General features: G+C 44.7%; 1 protein-coding gene across 1 annotated transcript in view; it reads right to left on the bottom strand.

The window, feature by feature from the left end:
• The window catches only part of ANKS3 (ankyrin repeat and sterile alpha motif domain containing 3), a 1450330-nt gene that overhangs the window by 359749 nt on the left and 1065031 nt on the right, over positions 1–25550 (bottom strand). The window contains exon 13 of the mRNA XM_044089324.1: positions 4546–4718. Coding sequence (XP_043945259.1) covers positions 4546–4718 — 173 coding nt within the window. The remainder of the gene's footprint in view (positions 1–4545; positions 4719–25550) is intronic.

Below are 25550 nucleotides of genomic sequence, written 5' to 3'. Positions count from 1 at the left end.
TTGTGCTGGGCCTTCTGGCCTCTGTGATGATGTCCAGGTCCTGTTTGCTTATCAGGGACTCCTTGTTAGTTTTTAGTGTATAAGCCATGCTGAAAGTATGACAGCCTGTAGGTCTGGGTGCAGTACCTTCCCCCCTCTCCTCGGTCAAGAGGACTGGCCTCAGGGGAAGCAGCTTTGGGGGCTGTAAGGTCATACTGCATAGTAAGGGGTACAAATGCTGTCTGGGCCAATGTGGAGCAATGAGAATGGCCTTTGGTCTCTCCTCTCTTATTTTGATCAGAACCTTGGGAATAAGGGGCAGAGGAGGGTATCCGTACACAAAGAGGGAGCTCCATGGGAAGGTCAAGTCATCCACCTTCCATGCTAGGAGGTGATACTCCCTGGTACAAAACTTATGCAGCTGGTGGTTGAGGTGTGAGGCAAAGAGGTCCACTTCTGGGGTCCCCCACTCCTGGGTGATTTGCAGAAAGAATTCTCTGTGGAGCTGCCATTCGTGGGGTCCAGTAAGTTTCTGCTTAGGTGGTCTGCCAGTGTGTTGTTGATACCTGGCAAGTATGTAACCCCATGGAAGTGGCTGTAAGCCAGAGACTCATGGCTAACCTGCACAAGGGGTAAGATTGGGTGCCCCCCTGCTTGTTGATGTACCACATTAGTGTGATGTTGTCTGTTTTTATAAGGAGGACCCCTGGCCTGAGAAGGGGTTGGAAGGAAGTCAGAGCCTTTTGTACTGGCATCATTTCTTTCTGGCTGATGTGCAAGTGAAGTTGCTGGGCATTCCAAAGGCCTTGGGTACACCTGCCTGCTAGGTGAGCGCCCCAAGCTATGTCTCAGGCATCGGTGCTGATGGTCTGGCTGGAAGGGAGGAGGATGAAGGGAAGACCCTTGTTCATGGCACAGGCCTCTGCCCACCAGAGAAATTCAGCCCTTATACAAGGGATCAGAGGGAGAGTGGTCTCTAGGGATTGAGAGTGCTGACAACTAAATGTTCTTTAAGTACCACTGAAGCTTTCTCATGTGAAGCCTGGCGAGGGGGATGAGAAGGATGCAAGATGCCATGTATCCCAGGGCTTGCAGAAACTTCTTCGCAGTGAGGTGACTTCTGGAAGTCAGCTGGGTGAAGTAGACAGGCAGGAAACTCTACTTTTCTGGGGATAGGAAGGCCATTTGGGTTGCTGTGTCTAGCACAGCTCCCAGGAAATCAATTTTCCTAGTGGGGTTTTGCTTTGATTTTTTTCTCGTTGATGGTGAACCCTAGGGAAGTTAGGAGTGATCTGACAAAGAGAAGGTCCTGCAGCAACTTTTCTTTGCAGTCTGCCTGAATCAGGTAGTCGTCCAGGTAAGGGTAAATCTGTATATTTCTCTGTCTGCAGAATGGTATACCCGGGGCCAAGAATTTGGTGAATACTCTGGGAGCAGTAGATAAGCCAAAGGGCAGTGCAGAGAACTGAAAGTGTTGATAGCATGCTCTGAAGCCCAGGAATTTTCTGCACAATTCCCTGATGGGGATGTGGAAGTAGGCATCTTTTTGGTCTAGTGTCACAAGCCAGGCATTCTGTGTGAGCATACGCAGGAGCTGCTGCAAGGTTAGCATTTTGAATCTGGGGGCCACCAAGGAGGTGTTCAGTTTGGATAGATCCAGGATGGGGCGCCAAGTGCCCTCTTTTCTGGGAACAAGGAATAGTCTGGAGTAAAAACCTTTTCCTGTTTGATCTGGAGGGACAGGTTTTACTGCCTCCTGGGATATTAGAGTTTGGACCTGTTTTAATGCCTCTGCCCACTGGTTTGGGGGTAGGTCTGGGTACCCTCTTGGAATAGGGAGTTCGGTGAAGGAGACTCTTTATCCCTGAGAAATGATTTTAAAGACCCATTGGTCCTTGGTTATAGAGACCCAATTGTCCTTGAAGAGGGTGAGCCTTCCCCCTTGTTTTTGATGAGTGAAAGGAGGGCAGATGGGGGAAGGAGAGTCATTGTGAGTGCTTGCCATAGAAGCTTGGCTTAGAACTCCCTGCCTTAGAGACAGAAGTGGTCCATTGTTTGCTTCTTTGCTGGCCCTGGGATAGGGGTCTGGATGGCCTGTCCCTCCGGGGCTTACCTTGGCCCTGTCGTCTAGGTGCAGGGAAGGCCCGGTGCTTAGAGGGGAAGTTCCTGCTGAACCTGGGAGGTTGAACTTGAAAGAAACATTTTACTGTTTGCATAGATTTTGCTTTGTCTTCTATCTTTTTAAGCACCTCTTCTGCTTTTTCCCCAAACAGGCATTCCTTATCTAGGGGTGCATCAATAAGTTTGGACTTGACATAATCAGGGAGAGGTTGTTCCTTCAGCCATACATGTCTCCTAATAATAGATCCTGCCACTGCTGCCCAGCTACAGGCTTCTAGGGCATCATATCCACATTGTAATGAGTGTTTGGCCACTTGACAAGCAGAGTGTAGTAATTCTGCCAGCTCTTTTGAGATGGCACCGTCAGGAGAGGTAGCAACCTTCTGTTTTAATTGTTCCAAAGTGTGTTGTTGATATTTTATCATATGGAACTGACAAATGAGTGCATAGATAGCTAAGGTTGCAGAAATGTATACTTTCTTACCCCATCTGTCCAGAGCTCTGGAGTCTTTGTCAGAAGGAAGAGGATTCTTGGCAGAACTAGTCTTAGCTCCTTCAGGTCCCTGTGTAATGACCTCAGGGTCTGCAGCAGGATTCCTGTACAGGTATCTGTGAGAATCCGGTACTCTGTAGCACCTGTCAGGTTTAGTTGGAGCAGGAGGCAGGGCATCAGGGGCTAAGCTGGATTCATGGAAAACATCATCCACCATTTCCAGAATAGGTGGGATGGCCAGGAGTCTGTGCTGGGGCAGGTCCAGAAACTCTCTAAGTCATTTCTTTGACTGTGGGACGTCTTGAGATTCCCACTGAAAATGTTCCCTGAGGGAGTGAAGGGTTTCCCCAAAGGAGAGGTCCTCTGGGGGGGGGGGGGGCTAGAAGGGTTGGAAGGGTGGCCTAATCGTTAAGGTGTTTGCCTTACAAGCACAAGGTGCGGAGTTCGAGTCTCACAATGGATAACTGGCTAGACTTAAAATGGCTCGCAAGGGCAATTAGCCTAGTACTAACCTATGAACCTATGGATTCCTCTACATCTGAATCCTCATAAACAGTTAAGGGATGTTGTTCCTCTTCAAAAGTAGAATAATCAGATTCCTCAGACTCTTGGTCTGTCATAATTTCTGGAGAAGGATGCCTTTTCCTTTTTGGAGTGGGGGCCTGAGTACCTTGGACAAGAGAGATGAGATCCTCCGCCATTTTAAGCATTTGAGCTTGGGGTGGGGGAGCAGTAGCAAGATGATGGCTAGAAGCAGATTTCCTAGGAGTGGCCTGGCTTCGAGGCCTGAGAGAATCCGTGCGTCTCTGAGAAGCGGTAGTCGGATGAGAAGATGTCGTTTTTTTGTCTAGAATTGGTAGTGCGAAATGCCTCCTCGGAAGCCGGTGCCTGCTTCCCGGCTCTGTACCCAACCGAGGCAGAGACAGCCAAAAGCTCGGAAGATGAAGTGGATTTCTGCGGCATACCAGACTCTGAAAGGGTCACAGTAGAGGCCTGTGTAGAAAGTGAGTCGGGCATCAGGGGCTGTGAAAGCACCTCACTGAATTCTGGAGAGCTGACTACTCGCTTAGCGGTATTGTTGTTGGAAGACTTACCCTTGTGTGGCCTGTCTCTATCTTTACGTTTTTTTGAAATGTCGACAGACTGTTGGCTGATGGATGCCATATCGGAATTCGAAGACAGAACATGAAAATAACTGTCTACAAAAAGTGCTCTACGGTCAATGGTACTCCCATTAAAGAGGGCACAGAACCAGTAACGAGGGACATCATGGTCTGGGCGTAAACAAGTGATGCAGTAAGAATGAAAGTGTCAGTGTGGGATCTGCTTTCCACAGGTGAGAAAATGATTAACTTTTTCAGACATCGGTTAAAGCAAGAAAAAAGGGTCCCCAATGGGGTACTTAGCTTCAGACGTTTTCTGCTGCAATTCAACTTCTAGTAGCGACCGACCGGCACTCATGCAAACTGCTTCTGCTACGGGCTCCACGGCAAGAAAGACTGATGTAATGACGTTGGCTGCCTTGCTTTATAGTACTGATGACCTGACATCAGACTACAGGTTATGGCAGCTGACGCACAGAAACACTGACTCTGGTATTCGGGCTGACCAAGGGCTACCACAGCAGGGATAACCCACAGGTGATGACTGCAACAGTGAAACATGAAGAACATCATCCGGATCAGTTCAGAGGATCAGAACCGTAACACATCAGTCAAGCATAGATGAATCTGCCAACATCAGATTAAATACATCAGTGCTACAAGACCATTTCAGATGAGATAAGTGACAAAGAAGGAACAGGAAGATCAATGATCTGATATATACTTATAATACAAATGTAATCCAAAGCCAAATCAATTTGTTTACACTTTCTGCTTTATGCTGTTTCTTCCAATATGCTATGTATCGTTTGCACTTTGGAAGAAAAAATATAAAAATGCTTATCTCACCTAATCTGTTCTAATACAGCTCCCATGTCCTTGGAAATGGACTTTGTCTCTGTAAGCCTTTTCTGGAACTCTTTCCAAGCCATCTCATGTTCTATAAGACAGTGTTCAACGACTGTCCGCAGTTCCCGCTCCTGTGCCACCTGCCCTTTGAGTGTCTCCTCTTCCTCACATTTCTGCATAAGGAAATAGTAAAAACACATGACTGCAACAGTACGCAAATAATAAAAGAGGATATACAGAATCCATACATGTCAGTCAAATGAAGTCATCAACTCACTAAGGATATTCTTTTTTTGAGGCCCAAGACCAAGCCAGACATTAATTATGACAAAAACATCATCTATACTTCCTAATCGTTGTGGAAATAAGAAAGTATTGTCTATCAGTCAATCACTAAAGCACTTCTTTACAATGGGTAAAAGAATAGCTGTGTAAGAACTTACCATAACCAGAGATGTCCTTTTCTTCCATGTTGCAGTATTCATAACCTTAGGGAGTTGCTGCCTGCAGCATCGGACATCCGGCCAGTATACCAAAGTTTTAGAAGCTGGGGTACGTGCGACATTGCATGCAGGGGCAATAAGCTGACATTGGCTATATCTGTGATGTCTGCATGTACCCAACTCCGAAATTGGCTGCCGCATAGAGAGAGAGTGACCACAGGAGCAGGAGGAAAGAACCCAAGCTTAAATTCCCCAGGCACACCAAGACAGTGCTATAAATATATCCAGGAAAAGACGGGAGGTGGGTGGGGTTGAATACTGCAACATGGAAGAGAAGGACATCTATGGTTATGGTAAGTTCTTACACAACTATTCTATGTTCTTCTATTCTCTTGTTGCAGTATTCATAACCTTAGGGAGAGTACCACAGCTGTCTAGGAAGTTGCATGGGAGGTAGGTACGGGAGCAGAGTCAATGAGGCCCTGCAGGATAGACCTAGCAAACCCTGTTCTAGCCCTGGAGATCAGATCCAGTTTGTAACGCTTGGTAAAGGTATGTACAGAAGACCAAGTTGCAGCCTCTAGAATAGAAGTGTAATCAATACCCTTGAAGAAAGCTACTGAGGAGGAAGCTACTCTGGTGGAATGGACCTTGACAGGTAAACTCAGTTGCTTTCCATGAAAGGAATAGCAAAAGGCTATCGCCTTAGAAATCCAAGAGGCAATTTTGGGTTTAGACACTGCCTTGGCAAGGACTCTAGGACGGAAGGAGACAAAAAGCTGGTCAGACTGTCTGACAGGTTTTGTGTTATCTAAGCAGAACCTTAGTTGCCTATGAACATCCAGGAAATGTAAAACCCTTTCTTAGGAGTTCTGTGGCTGAGGGTAAAAGACACATAGATTAATGGTCTGGCTGAAGGAAATTTCATTAACTACTTTAGGCATGAATGAAGGGTTATTTCGGAGACAAACCCTAGCTTTATGAAAAATAAGATAGGGCGGAGAAGCCATAAGGGCTTGGATCTTAGAGACCCTCCTGGCAGAAGTAAGGGCCACTAACAAAACTGTTTTCCATGTACAGAATTTAAGGGAGGGTGAGTGGGCTGGCTCAAAAGGGGCCAATGTAAGCTTTTCTAGCACAAAGTCAAGGTCCCAAGGAGGAGGAATAGGCTTATGAGGAGGTCTTATGTGAAGGACCCCTTTTAAAAACAGCTCGACTTCCAACCTGAAGGCTAGAGGTGGAGTCAAGAGAAGGCAAGCAGAAATAGCAGAGAGGTGTACTTTTTCTGAGTAATAGGTGAGCCCTGAATGTAGTAACTCATATCGGTAGGAAAGGACCAGTGGAACAGAAACTAGAAATGGGTCCTGTTTTCTCTTGAGGCACCAATGGGAGAATATTTTCCACTTTAATAAGTAGTTTCTCCTGGTACTTGGTTTCCTGGCCTCCTGCAGGACATTGAGTACGTCCTCTGGGTATAGATGCCTAAAGGGGATCAGAACTCTATCACCCACAGTGTCAGTTTCAGATTGAGTAGGTGGGGATGGACAAGGGATCCCCTGTCTTATGTGAGTAGTTCGAAGTGGTGAGGTAACCTGTGGTGATTACCCTGGGCTGAAAGGTAGAGTAGGGGAAACCAATGCTGTCTTGGCCAAAAGGGAGTCACCAGCAGGATTTTCGATTTGTCCTTCTGTATTTTCAGAAGGATTTTGTGAATCAGAGGAAATGGAGGGAAGGCATAAAGGAACATTCCCTCCCATGAAAAGGAGAAGGCATCTGCCCTCCATGCTTGTGGATGGGAGAGCCTTGTGCAGAAGAGGGGCATCTGTTTGTTCTGGGAGGAGGCAAACAGATCTGCCTGAAGAATACCCCATCTGTGAATCAGATCCTGCAATACCTCCCTGTGAAGCATCCATTCGTGGCAGGGTGTTAAGGTTCTGCTCAGGGTGTCTGCCATCCCACTTTTTCTGATGGAATGTAAACTGCCTGCAAGTGAATTTGAAGTGCTGCTGCCAGTGACCATTTCTGTACAGCCAGACTGCAGAGGGGATAAGACTTTGTTCCTCCTTGCTTGTTTATATACCACAAGCCTGTCATGTTGTCTGTGATGACCTTCAGGGTACCTGGCAGAACGATCTCTTGGAAGGCCTGCATAGCAAAGGATAGGGGCTTTAGCTCTTTTAGGCTGATGTGGTCCTTCCTTTCTTGTATGGTCTACTCCCCGTGGACTTTGTGCTGGTTGCTGGCATGGTCTGTGTATAGATGCTGTTTGGGTGGAGGGATCTACAAGGATACCCCTTGATTGAGGATAATGGTGGCAATTCGCCAGGAGAGTTCCCTTGTTAACAGGGAAGAAGAGGAAGTTTTGTTTCCAAGGGATGGGAGTGTTGGCTCCAAGAGTTTCTCAAGACCTACTGAAACTTCTTCATGTGCATCCTGGCTACAGGGATCATGGGAATCAGGGAAGCCATGTACCCTAGTATACTGAGAAATTCCCTGGTTGAGATGGTAGTTAGAGGTAGCAGGGAGTGGAAGAACAGGGAAAGAAATTCCACTTTCTGGGGAGGGACAAAGACTGACATCAAGTCTGTCCTTATCCTGCACCCCAGGAAGACAAGGTCTTGGGAAGGAGTCATTTGGGACTTTAGGCAATTCACTGTGTAGCCTAGACTCTGAAGAAACTTCCAAACCGTGTCTAAGTGTTGAGACAGGGTTAGCAGATCCTGTTGCAGAATAAGAAGGTCTTCCAAGCAGAGATAAATTTGTATACCCTGCAGTCTGCAGTGTACAATGGCTGAGGGTAGGCATTTTGTGAATACTCCTGGCGCTGTGGAGAGGCGAAAGGGTAAGGCAGAGAACTGAAAATGTGATGAACCCACTGAGAAACATAAATATTTTCTGTAAAAGGGAAAGATGGGGATATGTAGGTAAATAATCCTTCAGATCCAGGGAGGCCATGAAGGCTTATTGAGGTATGAGGGGAAGGAGGTGCTGCAATGAGAGCATTTTGAAGGTAGGCACTTTGAGGAAAAGACTGAGGTGGGATAAGTCGAGGATGGGTCTCCAAGGGCCATCTTTTCTTGGGACCAAAAAGATCCTTGAATAAAATCTCTTGGCTAGCTGATCCTCTTGCACTTGTTCTATAGTCCCTTGAGATAGAAGTTGGCTCAGGATAGAGGGAAATAGTGGGAGCTGATTGTGAGGGGGCTGAGGTATTCCCTGTAAGGGTGGAGTAGCCCACCCAAGTCGTAAAGTATCCCCTCTCGATTATGGAAAGCACCCATTTGTTTGAGGTGATTCTTTGCCAGGAGGGTAGGGAGAGGGTTAGATGTAGGGATAGGGGGGGTGGAACTGGTTAAGAGATGAGAGTCACTGTGGAGGAGTTCTGTTTGGGTCTGGATGCCTCCAAAAGGAAGACGGTGTGGAGGTGGTTGAAGACCTGGGAGCAGATTGTTTCCTGGTATGCCTCTGTCCCCTGGACTGAGTTACAGAGGGATGAGAGGACTGCCTTTTGACAGAGTTAGGTCTTTGGGGGTAATTTCTATGAAATCTGGGAACAGATGAGACCAGTAAATGTTTTAAATTTTGTAAGTATTTACCTTTTTCTTGTAGAAACTTAAGTAGTTCTGCAGAGGCAGCTCCAAAGAGGGCTTTGTTGTGCAAAGGTGCATCCAACAACTTAGCTTGGACATCCAAAGGCAAGGGCTAAAGTCTCAACCATGAAAACCTCCTTAACACAGAGCCAGAAGCAGCAGACTTAGAAGAAGCTTCTATAGCATCATAGCTGCACTTAATGAAGTGTCTCACTTGAGAGACCATGGGCAGAAGGGTACTTAACTGAGCCTTAACAGAAGATTCTGGAACCTCTGACAGCAGATTAGAGGCCTTGGTCAGGGAATCTAAAGCAAACTTGGCCATATGGGTTTGATAATTAATAGCCCTAATGGCCAAGGTAGAAGAAGTATATACTTTCTACCCATATCTGTCCATAACTTTACTATCTTTATTCGCTGGAAAGAGGCAAGATGAATGTAGTTGCCTAGAAGACTTATCAGGTGACACTGCAATGACTGCAATGTCTGCTGGAGGGTTTTTGAAAAGGTACTGCTCCTTAGCAGACACTTTGTAAAATCTGTCTGGTTTCTTAGAAGCAGGAGGCTGTTTATCTGGGCTTTTTGAGGCAGCAGAAAAAGCATCCTGGAATGCTGGAAGTAAAGCTGGGACTGCAGATGGTAAGGGCTGCTCCATCTTCAATAGTTCAAAGTATCTCTTTTTTGTGTCAGAGACATCCGAGAGTTCCCACCTGAAATGTTGTCTAAGCAGGGAAATGGTATCCCCCAAAGGAGAAATCTTCTCTAAGGGAGTCAGGAGTAAGAGACTCCTCTTCTGGCGTAACAAAATCTTTGGGGGAATCCAACTGAGACCAGTAAGTTAAGAACTCATCTGAGGAGGAAGACTCCTCCTCAGATAGTACCTGAGGAACAACTGGTAGGCCTGTCTGGGGGATCTGGTTCTGAAGAACCTGAGAGGCTTTGAACAGAGTCTGGGAGAAGGTCTCCCAGAGTGGAGTAGGGTCTTTTGAACTGTGTTTCTCCTTTTGCTTCCTTTTTAAAGGAGTAGGGGGAGCAGAAGTGGGCCTAGGAGCCGACGTTATAGTGGATGACAAGGCTTAAGTAGTAGCTGGACCCTCCGAAGCCATGAGCCGTGGTTCCCCCTCACCATCAGGTTCTGATGGTTAAAAAACCTCAGTAGCCGTACTCTGGGTATCCGCAGAACCAGCTTCCATTTCGGTTTCCGGTTGCTCCTCAATACCAAACGTCTGGAGCAATCCTGGGCTGATATCCGCTTCGAGGATCTCACCGGACAACTGAGGCGCAGCTTAGCATCAGGCCTAACTTTCTTAGCCTTCTTCCTAGGTGGCTTCTTGAAGGGGCCTGCTCCACCTTCCATTCCAGACGCCAAATGTTGGAAGCGTTGATTTTCTAAATCAAGTTTTAAAGCCGCTAAGTGGCTTCTAAGGGTTTTCGGGTATATCGGCAGTTGTTATAGGCTTTGTAATCATGAGCCTCTCCTAGACAAAATAAACACTACTTGTGTGTGTCCTTATATGGGATTTCCCTACCACAAGCACACTTTCCCTTAGTAGAAGACATGTACATCTGAAAAAACAGCAAAGAAACAAAAGAAAATTCCCACAAGGGTACTTATCTCAGTGCGGACACCTGGGAAACGATCACTGAAATCAGATGGCTGATGTTGAGCAAACGCTGGATTTTGAGCAAACGCTGGATTTCTGAACTGGCGGTCAGATGTCTGAATCTCGCTGCAGTAGAAAAGTTCTGAGCTGGGTATGTGCAGACGTCACAGATATAGCCAATGTCAGTTTATGGCCCCTGCATGCAACATCGCACGTACCCCGGCTTCTAAAACTTTGGTATACTGGCCAGATGTCTGGTGCTGTAAGCAGCAACTCTATAAGGTTATGAATACTGCAACATGAGAATAGAAGGACATGGACTGTTTCCCACTTTAGCATTATCTACCCTCATGTCTGCCAATCAAGCCTCCTACATTAGACTCGGTCCATTCATTTCACCTTACCAGGGAATTATACCATTACAGTACATGGCAAGATCTGTATGGAGGTGCTGTCACAGCCATAAATGCTGCTCATGACCTGTTGGCACCCCAGCAATGAGGATGTATGTATGGCCTAACCCCCCCCCCTGTAAGTGTCCTCTCCCGTACACTGTCTAATGAGGGATACCACCACACCCTCAGGATACACACCAAACCACTGCTCCTCCTATGAGGGATTATGGCTGTATTTATCCTGCTCTGCCTTGCCTTCCCTACCCCTTCTTCATATATGGACATGCCCACCTTTTCTCATCATCTCCATCAGGCACCTGAGGCACTACGTGAATTGGGGTTACCTGGGCTATAGTCATGGCTTTATCCCTCTACACCAATCCTGCTGGCTTGCTGGAGAATATAAATGTATTAGCATACTCACTGTAACAGTAGATCATCAAAGGTAAGGTTACTATGGTAGGAAATTGTGAGTAAGGCCGTGAGAAATTTAATCAAGCTTTTGTAAATATATTTATCTGGCTGGGAATGTCAATTCTATTCTCATAACCAAATCAGTGATGATGTCCACTGGTATGTGTTCTCCATACAAGAAACATTGACTTGCACTCACATCAGTTCTTCTGAGTGCAAAAATCACCGTTTTGAAATGTGAAATTATGCAGTGCCAATCAGACTATGTAAAGTAAATAAGTCTTAACCAACACAGTTGTTAAGAACTACTAACACTAAATCCAAAACTTCAAACACAATCAAGGGAATGATGGGTGGGTGGGTGTCCTTACTGCTCCAGTGTCTTCTCCAATGAAGATCTACTGCTGTGGTGAGCACACCTGGACAACTGTACTATCTCCCCCTCAGGGAGGTTCACCATAGTAATAAGCATAACATGAGCTTAATCCCAAGTTATACTAAAGAATCTATAGGTTACAATGGTTAATAGATTCATTGAAGCAAAGCCAAATTAAAATCTGTTCCAGCCCTAAAACTGGTGCCTAACATGATGTTTATAAATGAATGGATGTTAGTCCAACCAGCAGTATCTGAAATGTACTAAGATGAAACATTCCTAACGTATGTGGCAGAAAGTATAACTCTGTAAGGTGAACACCACAGTAAGTTATAATAAGTAGATTTATGTACCGGCAAAGCTGCATTAGTCTTACTATTTTTTATCACAGGTTTGCTGTTATCCCAGCACTCTGCTAACAAAGCTCAAAATAACACAGTCCATACTGATTGATTCAAAGAAAAAAGTACAGCTGTATAAGTCCAACTCACCTATAACAGATGCTCAAATTTCTTCACTGCTGCAGTAGCCTATGGATAATGTCCTACTAAGGACAAAACACCCAGCCAGTTTGCCGAAGTTCTAACTTCCCTCCCTCTTACTCACTCTGGCTGCTGACAGTCTGCACCCTTTTTGGAAGGAAGTAATATCAGCAACAAGAGTGAGGTAAATCTTCAGGATTCTTACTGTCCTGAGAAAGGAAGATTTATCCTCAGACAACAACCAACAATCAATAATCACCATAAAAATAATCCAAACAACAATAACCACCATAACAAAGGAGGCTGTGACCATCTCAACTATCTACAAAGGATGATGGTGGATGAGTGCGGCTACTCCAGCAGTGAAGAAATTCAAACATCTATTGTTATGGGAAAGTAATACTTAACACAACGGTTCTTTTTTTCTTCATTCTCACTGCTGCGGTAGCCTATGGGAAGATTCCCAATGCTTACCCTACCTGGTAGATGGAAGGATAAGGGCCCAAAAGCCCCAGGAGAATAGCCCTAGCAAAGTCTGTCCCAGACATAGAGACGGAATCCAGTATGCAGTTCTTTGTGAAGGTATGAACAGAGGACCAAGTTTCTGCCTGTAGAATACTTATAGATTCAACCACTTTCCAGTATGGCTTCGAAGAGGACAAGGCCCTTGTAAAATGTGCCTTAACTTTGCCTAGAATAACTATATCATGGAGGGAATGGCAAAAAACAATAGCAGTGGACAACCATCTGGACATAGCCTGTTTATACACGGATTGGCCTTTCTTAGTTGCAGCATAGAAAACAAAAGCTGTTTAGCCTTCCTAAAGGACTTGGGTCTGTCAAGGTAGTACCCGAGCTGCCCATGCACATCCAGTGTATGTAGAATCTGTTCTCTCCATAATGCATGTATTCCCATCAATTAAAGTCTATGGCTGCACCCCATGCTATCCTCAACTGACATCAGCAAGGGATGTAATAGAGTTATGCTGGAGTATACTTAACAAAAAGTTTATGAAGTCTTTTATAAAGAAACCACCCACATAATTTTGGTAGGATGAGCTGGAGAATACATTGTCACACAAGTTAGAAAGTGTCTCAATGTATACACAAATTGTGACAAAACAGTTTAAAAACGGTTCTTTACACATTAAGGCACATGGTTCAGAAGATCTTCTAGCAAATGCTAAAGCTACTAAAAGCAGCAACTTCCTGGAGGGGAACTTTAGGGCACTGAATAAGCAGATTCAAAGCATGCTTGGGTTAGTTTCTCTAATACACAACTGAGGTCCCATGGTGGTGAAACTTCCTTTTTTGGAGTTCTGAACCCTTTAGGAAGCAAGCTAAAACAGCTGAAACATTTACCTTCAAAGAAGTGTAAAACAGCCCTCTAGATGACAGATCTCTAGCAAGGCACCAGAGGAAGAACCTCTCCCACTTTGTTAGGTATGATTTCCTTGTATTTGGTTTCCCAGCCTCTCTCATGAGATGCAGCACATCTTCTGAAAAAAATGTGCCAGGATAGGGTGCATGTTAAATCACCTTAAGAGTGCTGTCAGCCTTATGAAATTCTGACGATGGGCTACAGTAAGGGCCCTTCATTCTGTGGCAGGAGGGTCACTCCCTAAGGTAGCACTAGTTGATCTATTCCTATTAAGCTTAACAAAAGAACATTCTCTTCATGCACATTGTTCTGTTTCCAGCAAGGTCCCTAGAATCACTTTTTTCCTAAGGGGGGGGGGTCAGATGAATCTAGGGAAGTTACCCAGTTGTTTGAAACATGCCAGTGAAAACTGCAAATCCTACGGATTCTCATCTGCTGAGTCAGTTTTAATCAGGTGGTGGTCCAAGTGAGTCTATATTAGAAGACCAAATGTTTAGGTGAGCGAACACCTAAACCTCGATCTTCTAATATCGAAAGCAAAAAAACCGGTGAACGGCCGATTTAACGCTGGGAAAGATTTCCCTTGGCCGTTCACCGGAGTTTGCTATTTGCCTACTGTTGAGCGATCTCGGAGTTGATATATTTAGTTAGGGGGTGTGTGGGAGGCAAAGCCCCCCACTTAATTTAGATGTAAAGTAATGTTTTTTGCGTTGTGGCCGAGGGACGTGTTTCCCTGGGACGTTCGACATTGTGCAGTTCGATATTAGAAGATCGATGTTTAGGTGTTCGATCACCTAAGCGTTCGGTCTTCTAATATAGACCCGGTCCAAGTAACGGAAGACAGGTATGCCCTTGATCTAAAAAGACAGTTATCACAGAAGGACATTTTGTAAAGACCCTGGGTTTAGCAAACAAGCCAAAGGGCAAGGAAATTAAATGGTAGTGCCGCGCTCCTTTGAATCTCAGAAACTCTGTGTACCAATGCTGTGGCTTGTGGAGGTAGGCATCCTTTAGATCTAAGATGATCATGAAGGCTTGAAGGAGCAGAAGAGGCAGAAGGCTTTGCAGGGTAAGCATTCTGAACTTTGGAAATATTTCTTTAGTCTTGAAAGCTGTAGAATGGGTCTCAGAGTGCAGAAACAATCTTGAATAAAACCCTGTGCCCTCCTTCCCTACTGGCACATTTTCTGTGACTCCCTAACACAGCAGGTCATCTAACAAGGATGGAACTAAATGAGCTTGTTCCCTTGGAAGATAAGGCTTAGCTTATCTTCTCTCACTCCTCTACAAACAGACTCACAAAACTCCTATCTGTAAGGCGGGAGGAGGTTAAGGTAGGTGGATTGGGGTGGAGTTTATTGTGTTGGTGGGCAGTCTGACTGAGTGATAACCATTCCCTCTGGGGTCATGGCCTGTCTTATGCTTTGATTGCCATTTGTTCCCGTATCTTGGCTTCTTACATTTCTAACATTTATTATTCTCCTGCTTAGAGAAGAGGGACCAATATTTTGAAACATAATTACTGCTGAATCTTGGATCTTTGACAAATTAAAAAAAAATGCTAAAATGAGTACATACATGGTCTTTCTCTTTTCCTCCAGTAAGATGAACATTTTTCAGAAGGAAGTCCAAAGAGGAAATACATATCTAGGAGAGCATTAAACAACTCTGAATTCACATGACCTGGCAGGGGCTGTGTCCTCAGCCAGGCATGCATCTGAATCAATGATCCAATAGTTACTGCTCTGCGTGAATCAAACAGATCATCATACTGACACTTATTTGGAGTGCTTAGCCATCTGAAAAAAGAAGCTGCATAAGTAAAGCATCTCCTACTTCAGTTTCTGATCAGTGACCTCACTGTCTTAGCCTTTGTTTTTTGAAGTAGAGATTCCTAGAATGTTCACATGTGTATCTGTCAGTTCAGGGTCATGAAGTCCAAGGTACCAGATGTGTAAGCTTTCTTTCCAAAGCAGTAGAGAATCATATTCTTCTTATTATTACAAATGGTGTGGTGTACTTGGATGAAGTCATAAATGGTCCTTTGCTGGAATCTAGGGGCACCATTTTTGGATCAGCCAAAGGACTCCTTTACAGAAACCTGCAAGAATTTTGAACCCTACAGAACTGGTCAGGTTTCTACGGAGTATTCATTTCACAGTGATACACTCTACAATGCACCAATGCACTTTCCAGAAAATCCATAACTGGAGGAAAAGCACTCTGGCAGGGCTATGAATAATATACATTTCAGTCAGGCCTCAGACATCCAAATGGAAGTCATTCTTCATCCTCTGAAGTGTTGCCAAATAACAGATTATCCAGTGGTGAAACAGAATATAGTTTTCTCAGTGAATGACTCATTAAAAGAGGGTAAGGGATATCTATCCAACCCACATCTTCTGAATCTGAGTTATCTAAATCCTTTTCCCAGGCAGGACCAATCTCTTTACTTAGGAGGGATCCCTGACACCTCTAAGATTTCCATTGTGGGCTGTTTGGCTTTAAGTTCTTTATAATAAGGCCATGATCCATTCAGTCTATGCCAAAGCAAACTAGTGGATAGTGGCTTTAGCTTTAGCATTTTGGGCCTTGGTTTCTAATTAAGAGCTACCCCTGAAGTCTCAATACATGGATGGATGCTGCTGAAGACCTCAACTCAATCTCCAGAATCCTCCCTTCATACTAACAGTAACTCTTTGCTTAGAAATGCAGGGCTTCGACTGCAGACTCCATCAGAGAGGCCTACAAACTGACACTGCAAAACGTTTGGTCCAGGAGAATATGCCTAGAGCTAACAGAGTGGGAGCTCCCAGGAAAGACCTCATCCATAACAGATTCCAAGGCTGGAGGCTGTAAAAGTGCTTTACAGGGCCCAATGTCACTGGACCTAGGGAAACACTTCTGGGAGGGTTCTCAAGAGGCCTTGGTCAATGCCGTGGCAACATAGGACCAAGCAAGCACCTTCTTTTGAACAATATACTTCTGAAAAGATCGGACTCTACAGCTGACTGTCCTCAGAGTAAACCTCGGGTCCAAATGGAGAGATCATAAATCAGCAAGTAAAGGAGAGCAGTACTGTGAAATTGAATTCATCCTCAAGTCTTGGTGAGTACCTTCACCAGGTGGACCCTGTTTTTCACAAAATCTCACCAAGATGACGCTGATATATAGACTATTTTATACAGCATATATCATGGACAGAAATAGGTTAAAAAATAACAAAGATAGCTGGTTGCATAAAACCCACGGTAAAAAAAATGCCCAATCCTGGTAGCCACACTGGTTCCAGGACTGGAATAAATGACAGGATAGAATCCTTAAGACACAGAAACATTCCTAGAATGGGGCTAGGCCAGGCATAGGGGGAGGATGCCCCCCCCCCCCCCGTTGTAGAAGGAAGCAGCAGTCCACAAAAATCAGAAAAAACTGATGGGCCAGATAACAGCCGTACAGATGATGGAGTGGACTACTGAGGATAAGAAAGGAATTGTGTATTGTTACTATTATGCAAGAAGCCCAGAATTTCCAGACAGAAGATATACAAAAAAATTAAATTAGATGAAAGGACAGTTGTGTGCACTTGCCATAAATGTAGATGCACGAGTGTATTCACTGCTGGAGTCCTGGCTTGTGGGATTTCCTGCTGTGAAAGCCCTTGGTCGGCCCGACTACCAGAGAAAACTCTTTACCCCTCCCAGTCTGGCAGACAACCTGACCAACATCAGTACACTCAGGTGTAAAGGAAGTCAGCCTGTGTCATGATATCAGTATTTTATTGTTCTCTACCAGGAGAAGCCCTAAGTGGACAGGAAGGAACCAATAAAAACGAGCTTAGCAGCAGGGTAACCAAGGGTGGTGACCCTTGGCTGGATTACTTGGTTATTAGTAGACTACCTAGTAGGCTAAGAGGGCATGATGGAGGGAAAGAAGACTGCAACAGTGAATACACTCGAACATCTACATTTATGTAAGTGTACACAACTGTACTATGTTCTGTGTTTCAATGTTGCAGTCCTAACTTGTGGGAAGATTCCCAAAGCTGAATTGAGGGAGGAAGGAAACTATGGAGAGGATGCCCTGCAGGATGGCAGTGGCAAATCCTGCTCTAGACTTAGAAAAGGCTGCCAAGTGGTAGTGCTGTGTGAAAGCATGTACAGGTGACCAGGTGGCTGCTTCCAAGATGTCCTTAGTAGGAACTCCCTTCATAAAATGCTGCAGAGGTAGCTGTGGCCCTAGTGGAGTGCGACCTAATCATTTCAGGGGCCTTTTTGCCATGATGGCTGCATTAGAAAGAAATGCAGTGGGAGTTCCATTTACAGACAGTCTGTTTAGAAGCTGGCTGCCCCTCAAATCCAGGGGCAAAGGTTATAAATGCCTGGTCAGATTTTCTCAAGGCTTTTGTTCTGTCCAGATAAAAGCGGAGCTACCTGTGTGCATCCAAGGAATGAAGTATTCTTTCTCCTTTGTTCTTGGGGTTGGGGAAGAATGTAGGTAGATGAATGGCTTGGTTTAGACCATAGGATCATAGGAAGTTACTAGGCTGTTGACCCTGAGGCCCTTATAAGCCTAGCCAAGAGTTTATCCCATGTTTAGACAAGTCAGCACCCAATGCCCCTGTCCAGCAGGGACATGAGTGGAATCCCAAGGATGCATTTTCTGTTACCCACCCAGTTATCCAGGTTGCATTTAAAAAGGGGTAAAGAAGTACTCTGCTTGACGTGGAGAGGGAGTCTATTCCACAGATGGGGGAGTCTCTGGGACAATAATCTGCCCCGCCAACAAGTCCTATTGATGTCACAGACCAGGTTGAGACCACGCATCTAGGTTACTCGAGTGGAGCTTGACCTATGGATATGCAGCAGTCTCATCAAGGTGGGGTCCAAGATTACCTTGTATGCTAGACAGAGGTTACCTCTGAGGAGTCTGTATGAAACTGAGTAGAGGGATAGGGCTTTTAGCCTATCTGTGTATGGTAGACTTTTGAGGGTCTGAATTCTCATGGTGAGGAACCTCTATGGTCTCTCCAACTGTTGCATGTGCTTTGCGAGGTGCATGCCAAACAGGGCATTGTACTCAATAATGGGCCTTACAAGGGAAGAATACAGGGATATTATGACCTCCTTGTCCCTGGATGAGACAAGTATCAGTGACCACCTTGGGCATGAAAGAAGGATTGTTTCTGAGGGAAACCCTGTCTTGGTGGAAGACTTATTTATTTATTTTATTTCGCATTTGTTAACTGGGTTGGTCCAGCTGAGTAAGAATTTACCCTTTTTCAGTGGAGACCCGAGGGGAAAAGCCCCAAACACACATACAAATACATACAAATAGAGATAATAAATGGTTCCATTGCCACGAGGGCCTGTAGCTCTGATACCCTCTTGGTTGAGGTGGTAGCCAACAGCAGGGCTGTTTTCTAAGTAAGAACCTTTAGAGGAGCATTAGCTGCAGGTTCGAAAGGAGGTAAAGTCAGTTTTTCTAGGATAAAACTGAGGTCCCATGGAGGAATGGGTTTCCTCCTGGGAGATCTAATGTGAATGAGTCCCCTAAGAAATTGTCTTAACAGGGAATGGCAAAAGATGGAGGAAGACTAGGAATGTGGGCTGAAATGGCAGATGCATGAATTTTAATGGAGAAATAGGAAAGGCCTTTATCCACCAGACTGCCCAGGTATTCCAGGATCGTAGTAATGTGTGCTGAACTGGAATCAAGGTAGTGCTTCTGACACCAAACAAAGAATCTTTTCTATTTGGCTGAGTATGACTTTCTAGTGCTAGGTCTTCCAGACTTTAAGAATGTCCTTTCAGCTGCTTACTTAGGGTAATGTTGCAGTTGGGTGCTGTAGAATTATCGAAGCCAAAATGCTGAGAGTCTGAAGGTTGGAGTGCGCACTCCTTCCCTTGTTTTGGGTGAGGAGCATAGCTCTCAACCTGGAACCATCAAAAATCTGGACAAAGGCCCATGAGAAATAGGTACAAATCTGTACGCTGATTAACATAACATTTGCATATATAATTATGTAAGCCCGCCCACTCCAATGGAATTGTGGGATACCAACCTTCAAATGCAAACTGAAGAACAGACAACCAAATATGGCCACAGCCCAGAGTCCCCCTGAAACCATTCCAATGTCCCATTACTTGGCTATTTGGCCCCATTTACCATAAACACTAATGTGCATACTCCTTTACTTCTAGAATGATTTGGATTTTATTTTACATTTTATAGCACAAACACTAATATAGACATCTGCTAAACAAAGCAATACAGCCTCGCAATGAAAATAGACTTAGCAATAAAACGTCTCTGCCCTGCCCTTGAAACTCACATTCATTGAAACAACATTGAAACCCACATCCAAAGAAAATACATCTGGCCAGCGATGGATAAAGATTACCTTTGGGCTGTTTTCAAATCAAAGGCCCCTTGCACACGAAATATACATATGTTCTTTGATGCACTTTCTTGACTGTATTCAATTATATTCCTTGTGTAATACATCACACTTGTTAGAGCACGTTTTAAATTTATTGTTTTGAACATTTTTCCAGTAAGCAATGAAACAAAATGCATGAACCAATGACGACAAAACTGCCCAATTCAGAACATTTCCATTATAAATTTCTACTCAAACTTCCACAGTCCACCAATATCACTAAATATGCGCAATCTCTGCAGAAATAAAAGTCATCTAAATAATTCCACATTAAAGAGATCTGTAATTAATGAAGAGGTTGCTTGCTGCTAGCAAACAACTTTATATTTAGTTTCATCTACAAGTGAAGTGCCTGTTGCCCTTGAAGAATAAATTGCCTATGTTACATTAAAAAATGATAACCTAGTAATATTTCAAAAGGGAATGGATGGCAAGTTACTAGGTATCTCTGTCAAATGAGGACATTCTCAGGACTGCAGCATCCACCCCCCTTTAAAAGTACAACACAGTACAGTAGCAGCAATCCATCTACATACTGTGGGAGTAGAACCCACAGCCTTCTGCAGCAAAAGTAAGTATGCTACCTGTTGTGCTACTAACAATGCAAGTAGACTTTGCATAAGGAGCACTAAACTTCTCTTTCCCCAAAGAACTGTGCAGCGCAAGAAATCAGGAAAAAGCCAAAGTTCATTGGGGGGGGGGGGGGGACAAAGGCCCAAAACCGGGAACACATTTTAAACATTGTTTGTATAATCATAGAAAGTTGCTAGAATACAATGTTGTGTTACCATGTGTTTCCTGAAAGACAGGAAGACTAAAATTTAAAGGGTATCATTATTTAGTGAATTCAGTTGTCACTGATTTGCCAGAAAACCATACATTTTATTTTATTTTTATTTAATATTTGTTTTCTAGGAAAATGCCAAGTCCAGACATATGTCTTTGTATCATGGGAGGAAACTGGAGCACCCAGAAGAAACCCACACAAATGCAGGGAGGACATGCAGACTCCACACAGAAGTCACTTTAGCTGAGAATCAAACCAGAGAACCTCTTGCTGTGAGGCAACAACACTACCACCACACCAACCAAATTTTAAGAGGAACAGACCGAAAGTATGAGCCAAACATTTCAGACATTCTGTGAAAATTTGTACAGTTGAGAGCTATAACTCCTTCAATCAGAAGTGGTGGTATGGGTAGAGAACTCAGGCTCTTGCCAATTGTACCTAAGGTACAAAGTTTGAGCCTGAGTAACCCTACCCACCAGGTATACCTTCCTGGGGCATTACCACACACACACACACACACACACACACACACACACACACACACACACACACACACACACACACACACAGTGCAAAGCCGCTTAAAACTAAAACAGTTGAAATGCTAGGATGAATGAATAAACACACACAATGCAATTAGAATGAATAAAATACTGAATGTATGCAAAGCTGCTTAAAACTAAAACAGTTGAACTGCCGTGGATACAACGGTTCATGGAACAAACTTGCACCAGAGCTAGTTAATAAATGCAGCAATGGTGTTATTTATTAACAGATGCTTACACACACACATACTTGCATGCAAGAACCAGTTACCATAAATACAGCAGCAATTAAAACTAAAAGACAATGAACTGCTGTGGAGTGGATACAAACAGTTGAAAGAGCAGAACTTTGCACAGAGCAAACTTGCACCAGAGCCAGATAATAATTGTGAATGCAGCAATGGTTATATTTATTAACAGTTGCTTACACACACACACACACACACACACACACACACACACACACACACACACACACACACACACACACACACATACTTACGTTAGACTGAATGCACCAGAGCCAGACAGCCAGTTAATAAATGTGAATGCAGCAATGGTACAGTTGTTTATACACACACATACGTTCAACTGAATGCACCATCAGAGGCAGACTGCCAGTTAAAATAAATGTAGCAGGGAATGCATCAACGGTTGAATCAAACTAAATAAATGCACGATAAAGTGAATGCAGCAACAGCCAGTTAAAACTAAATAAATGTGAATGCAGCAAAGAGCCAGTTAAAACGAAACAACTAAATGCCGTGAATGCAGCAACTGTGTGGTTGAAAGAGCATTTAGAGCTTTGCACGGGATGAGCTTACACACAGCATGATGCACAACAAATTTTTTCCTCTTAACTGGACTGGAGGGCTCTGCAAAATTTAAATTATGCCGCCGCCCGCCATCACTGTTATACTCCCTATTTCCTATTTCCCTCCGAGTCCAACAGGCAGTAGCAGCTGATGTCATCACAGCTCACACACACCCTATAGGCTGGTGATGCCTGGTGACATCAGTAAAAAATTTAAAGCGGTAATACCAAAAAAAAAAAAAAAAGAACAGGAAATTCAGAAATTAAGGGGGCCACTCGGGAATTTGTGGCACCCCAATATTTTGCCCTCAAAACCGGTAAATACTGAGGAATTTGGTACAGTTGAGAGGTCTGATGAGGAGGTCCACCCTCTGAGGTAAGAGCCATAGCTTGAGGAGGAGAGGATACCAGTATTGTCTGGGCCAGTCCGGTGCCATCAGTATTGCCCTTGGACCCGCTTCCTTTATCTTTAGAAATACTTGAGGCAGAACAGGTAAGGAGGGGAATGCATAAATGAAGAGATGAGCCCATGGGAAGGAGAAAGCATCTGTTTTTCAGGCATATTTCTGCATGATCCTAGCATAGCATTAGTTTCAGGTGAGCATTGTCCTTGTTGGCAAAGATGTCTACCTCTGAGACTCCCCCATCTCTGAGTTATGCTGAGAAAAATTTCCCGATGCAGATGCCATTCCTGGGGGTCCATCAGGTTTCTGCTGAGGTGATCTGCTAGAGCATTTTGAACTTCAGGAAGCTATTGTGCCATGAGGTGCAAGTCCAGAGAGTGTGCAGTTTCCCAGACTTGCATCGCTAGGTAGCACAGGGGATAAGGGTGTCTGCCTCCCTGCCTGTTTATGTACCATATGACTGTGGTATTGTCTGTTTTTACTAACAGGACCTCTAGTTCCCATTTTTCTTTGAAGGTTATCAGGTCTTTTTGCAATGCCATAAGTTCTTTCCAATTGATATGTCTGTCCTTGAACTGAACCTCCACTTTCCTTGTGATTGGAGGTGTTGAAAGTGACCCCCCCCCTCAGGCTGTCTCTTAGGCATCCATGGTGAGGGTTTGGCCCTGTAGTGTGAAACTGAAGGGGAGGCCCTGATTTTGGGTACAACCATGTACCCACCAAGCAAACTCCTGTTTAGACAAGTGATCAGTTGTATCTTGCTCTCTAGGGACTGAGAGCTCCGGCATAATACATTTTTGAGGTACCACTGCAGCTTCCTCATGTGCAGCCTGGTCAGGGGTACCATGAAGACACATGAGGCCACATATTCCAGTGTTTGCAAAAACTCTCTGGCTGAGAAGCAATTTTTGTGCTGGATTTTTTGGAAGTAATTTGTCAGAAAGAAGACTTTGTCTGGAGGGAAGAATGCCTTTTGAAGTGAAGAGTCCAGGAGTGCCCCCAGAAAAACTATCCTTTTGGTTGGGACAGTGTTGGATTTTTGGAGACGTATTGTGAATCCCAGGGAGGACAGAGTGTCTTGGGTGAATTTCAGGTTCTTGAGGAGTTTTGATAGGTCTGTGGTCTGTATCAGGCAGTTGTCCAGGTATGGGGTATATTTGGACCTCCCTTGTCTTGCATAAAGCAATTGCAGGTGCTAGACACTTTGTGAAACCCCCCTGGAGTGGCAGATAAGCCAAAGGGCAGAGCTGAAAATTGATAGTGACTAGAGCCTGCCCTGAAGTGATGACAACTTCTGTGAGACTTTTGAATTAGAATGTGCAGATAGGCATCCTTTAGGTCTAGTGAGACCATGAAAGCCTGAGGGGTTATCACTTGTAATAGTTTCTGAACAGTCAACATTTTGAACTTTGGAATCAGGAGAAACTGGTTGAGGTTAGACAGGTTCAAGACTGGGCGCCAAGAGCCCTCCTTCCTGGGAAAAAGAAACAGCATGGAGGAGAAATCCTCTGGAACTGGTTTCACTGCTCCCTGAGAGCACAGGATCTGAATTTGGGCCAGAGCCTCTGACTTTTGATTTTGTGGAACATCCGGATAGCCTGAGCATTTCAAAGGCTCTTTGAAGGTGAGTTTGTAACCATTTGAAATAGCGTCTAGAAACCACTTGTCTGAAGTAATATGGGTCCACCTTTGTTTGAAGAGTGACAGCCTTCCTCCTAGTCTTGGGGGTGGGCGGGGGAGAAGGGTGGATGAGTCACAGTTGCTCTATGGCGGGGGCTTGGGACCTAGAAATTCATGTGCCTAGGGGCCTCTGAGGTCCATTGCTTGCTTCTTTGCAGTTTTTGCCATTGCCTATGAGTCCTTTCCCGCTGTGGTTTCCTCTGTCTACCCCTAGACTTGGAGGGAAATGACCAGTGTTTAGTTGGAAAGTTCCTACTAAACCTAGGAGGCTGTACTTGGCAGACGTCCTTCACTGTAGACTTTGTTTTGTCCTCCATTTTATGAGAACTGCCTCCACCATAGGGCCAAAGAGAAAGTCTTTTTCAAGGGGGCATCTAATAGGTTTGATTTAATATGGTCTGAAAGAGACTGTTCCCTAAGCCATGCATGCCTTCTAATTACTGAACCCGTGGCAGCTGCCCTGCAAGAAGGTTCCATGGCATCATAACCACAGTGTAATGATTGTTTAGCGACCTGGGCACTGGAATGACAGAGATCTAGGAGCTCTTTGGAAAGATTTTTATCCTTTAGTGAGGTTACCTTCTGTTTGAGCTGATCTAAAATGGTTTGTTGACACTTGATCATATGAAATTAACAGTTCAGGGCCCTCACAGTAAGGGTAGCAGATGTATATACCTTTTTCCCAAACCTATCAAGGGCCCTACTCTCTTTATCTGTAGGTAAAGGATTCCTAGATGAACTGACTCTAGCCCCTTTGGGCCCCAGAGTGACCACCTCAGGGTCAGTAGCAGGATTTTTAAAAAGTTACTTGTGGGAGTCTTGTACTCTATAAAACCTGTCTGGTTTACATGGGGCACTGGGAAGGGAATCAGGATTCAAGGAGTAATCCTGGAAAACTTCTTCCACTACCTCTAAAATGGGTGGAACAGCCAGTGGTTTGTGTTCAGATAAATCCTGGAACTCTCTAAATCTCTTCTTGGACTGGGGATAATCATGTGTTTCCCACTGAAAAAGCTGTGAAATACTATGGGGTGGGGGGGGGGGGCAGAGGATAGGCTCTCCTCTGAATCAGACGCATCATAGGATGTACAAAAGGGGCCCTCTTCAGACCCAGACTACTCTAGGTCTGAATCTTCCTCTAACTGAAAAGGATCTGGGAAAACTTCAGAAGGAGCATCCTTTTTCCTTCTCCCTGGTGGGCATCCCCTGTGGCTTGTCTTGACCTAACAACAGAAATCAGGTCCTCAGCTATTTTTTTATCAAATTCTGTTGGGATCCCTGTAAGAGGGAGCCAGTAGGCCTATGCAAAGGCCCTGCCACAGTACCTTTCTTTGGGGGGGGCTTTGGCCTTGGGACTAGGAGCGTCCAACCTGGCACCTGTCTCTTAAGAGTGATGAGGAAGCACTGGTGCAGGCCTAGGCCTTGTTTGGGAATCACCAGTAGAAAAATGCTCTTCAGAAGGTGAGGCCTGCTGAGTGGCCCCAGACCCAACCAACGAGCCATATGCAAGGGACTGCGAGGAGGTAGATGGGACAGACGGCATGTCAGACTCCGAATGGGTCTCGACAGAGGCCTGCATTACAGTTACAGACACCGAAGGGAGTCTGCAAAACTGCCTCACTTTCTTCAACAATCACAAGCCTAGAGG

Source organism: Protopterus annectens, chromosome 12.part0 (assembly GCF_019279795.1).
Source record: "Protopterus annectens isolate FY-2018-M chromosome 12.part0, PAN1.0, whole genome shotgun sequence".
In the NCBI taxonomy this organism is placed as follows: domain Eukaryota; kingdom Metazoa; phylum Chordata; order Ceratodontiformes; family Protopteridae; genus Protopterus; species Protopterus annectens.
This window is presented reverse-complemented; position numbering and strand designations above follow the sequence as displayed.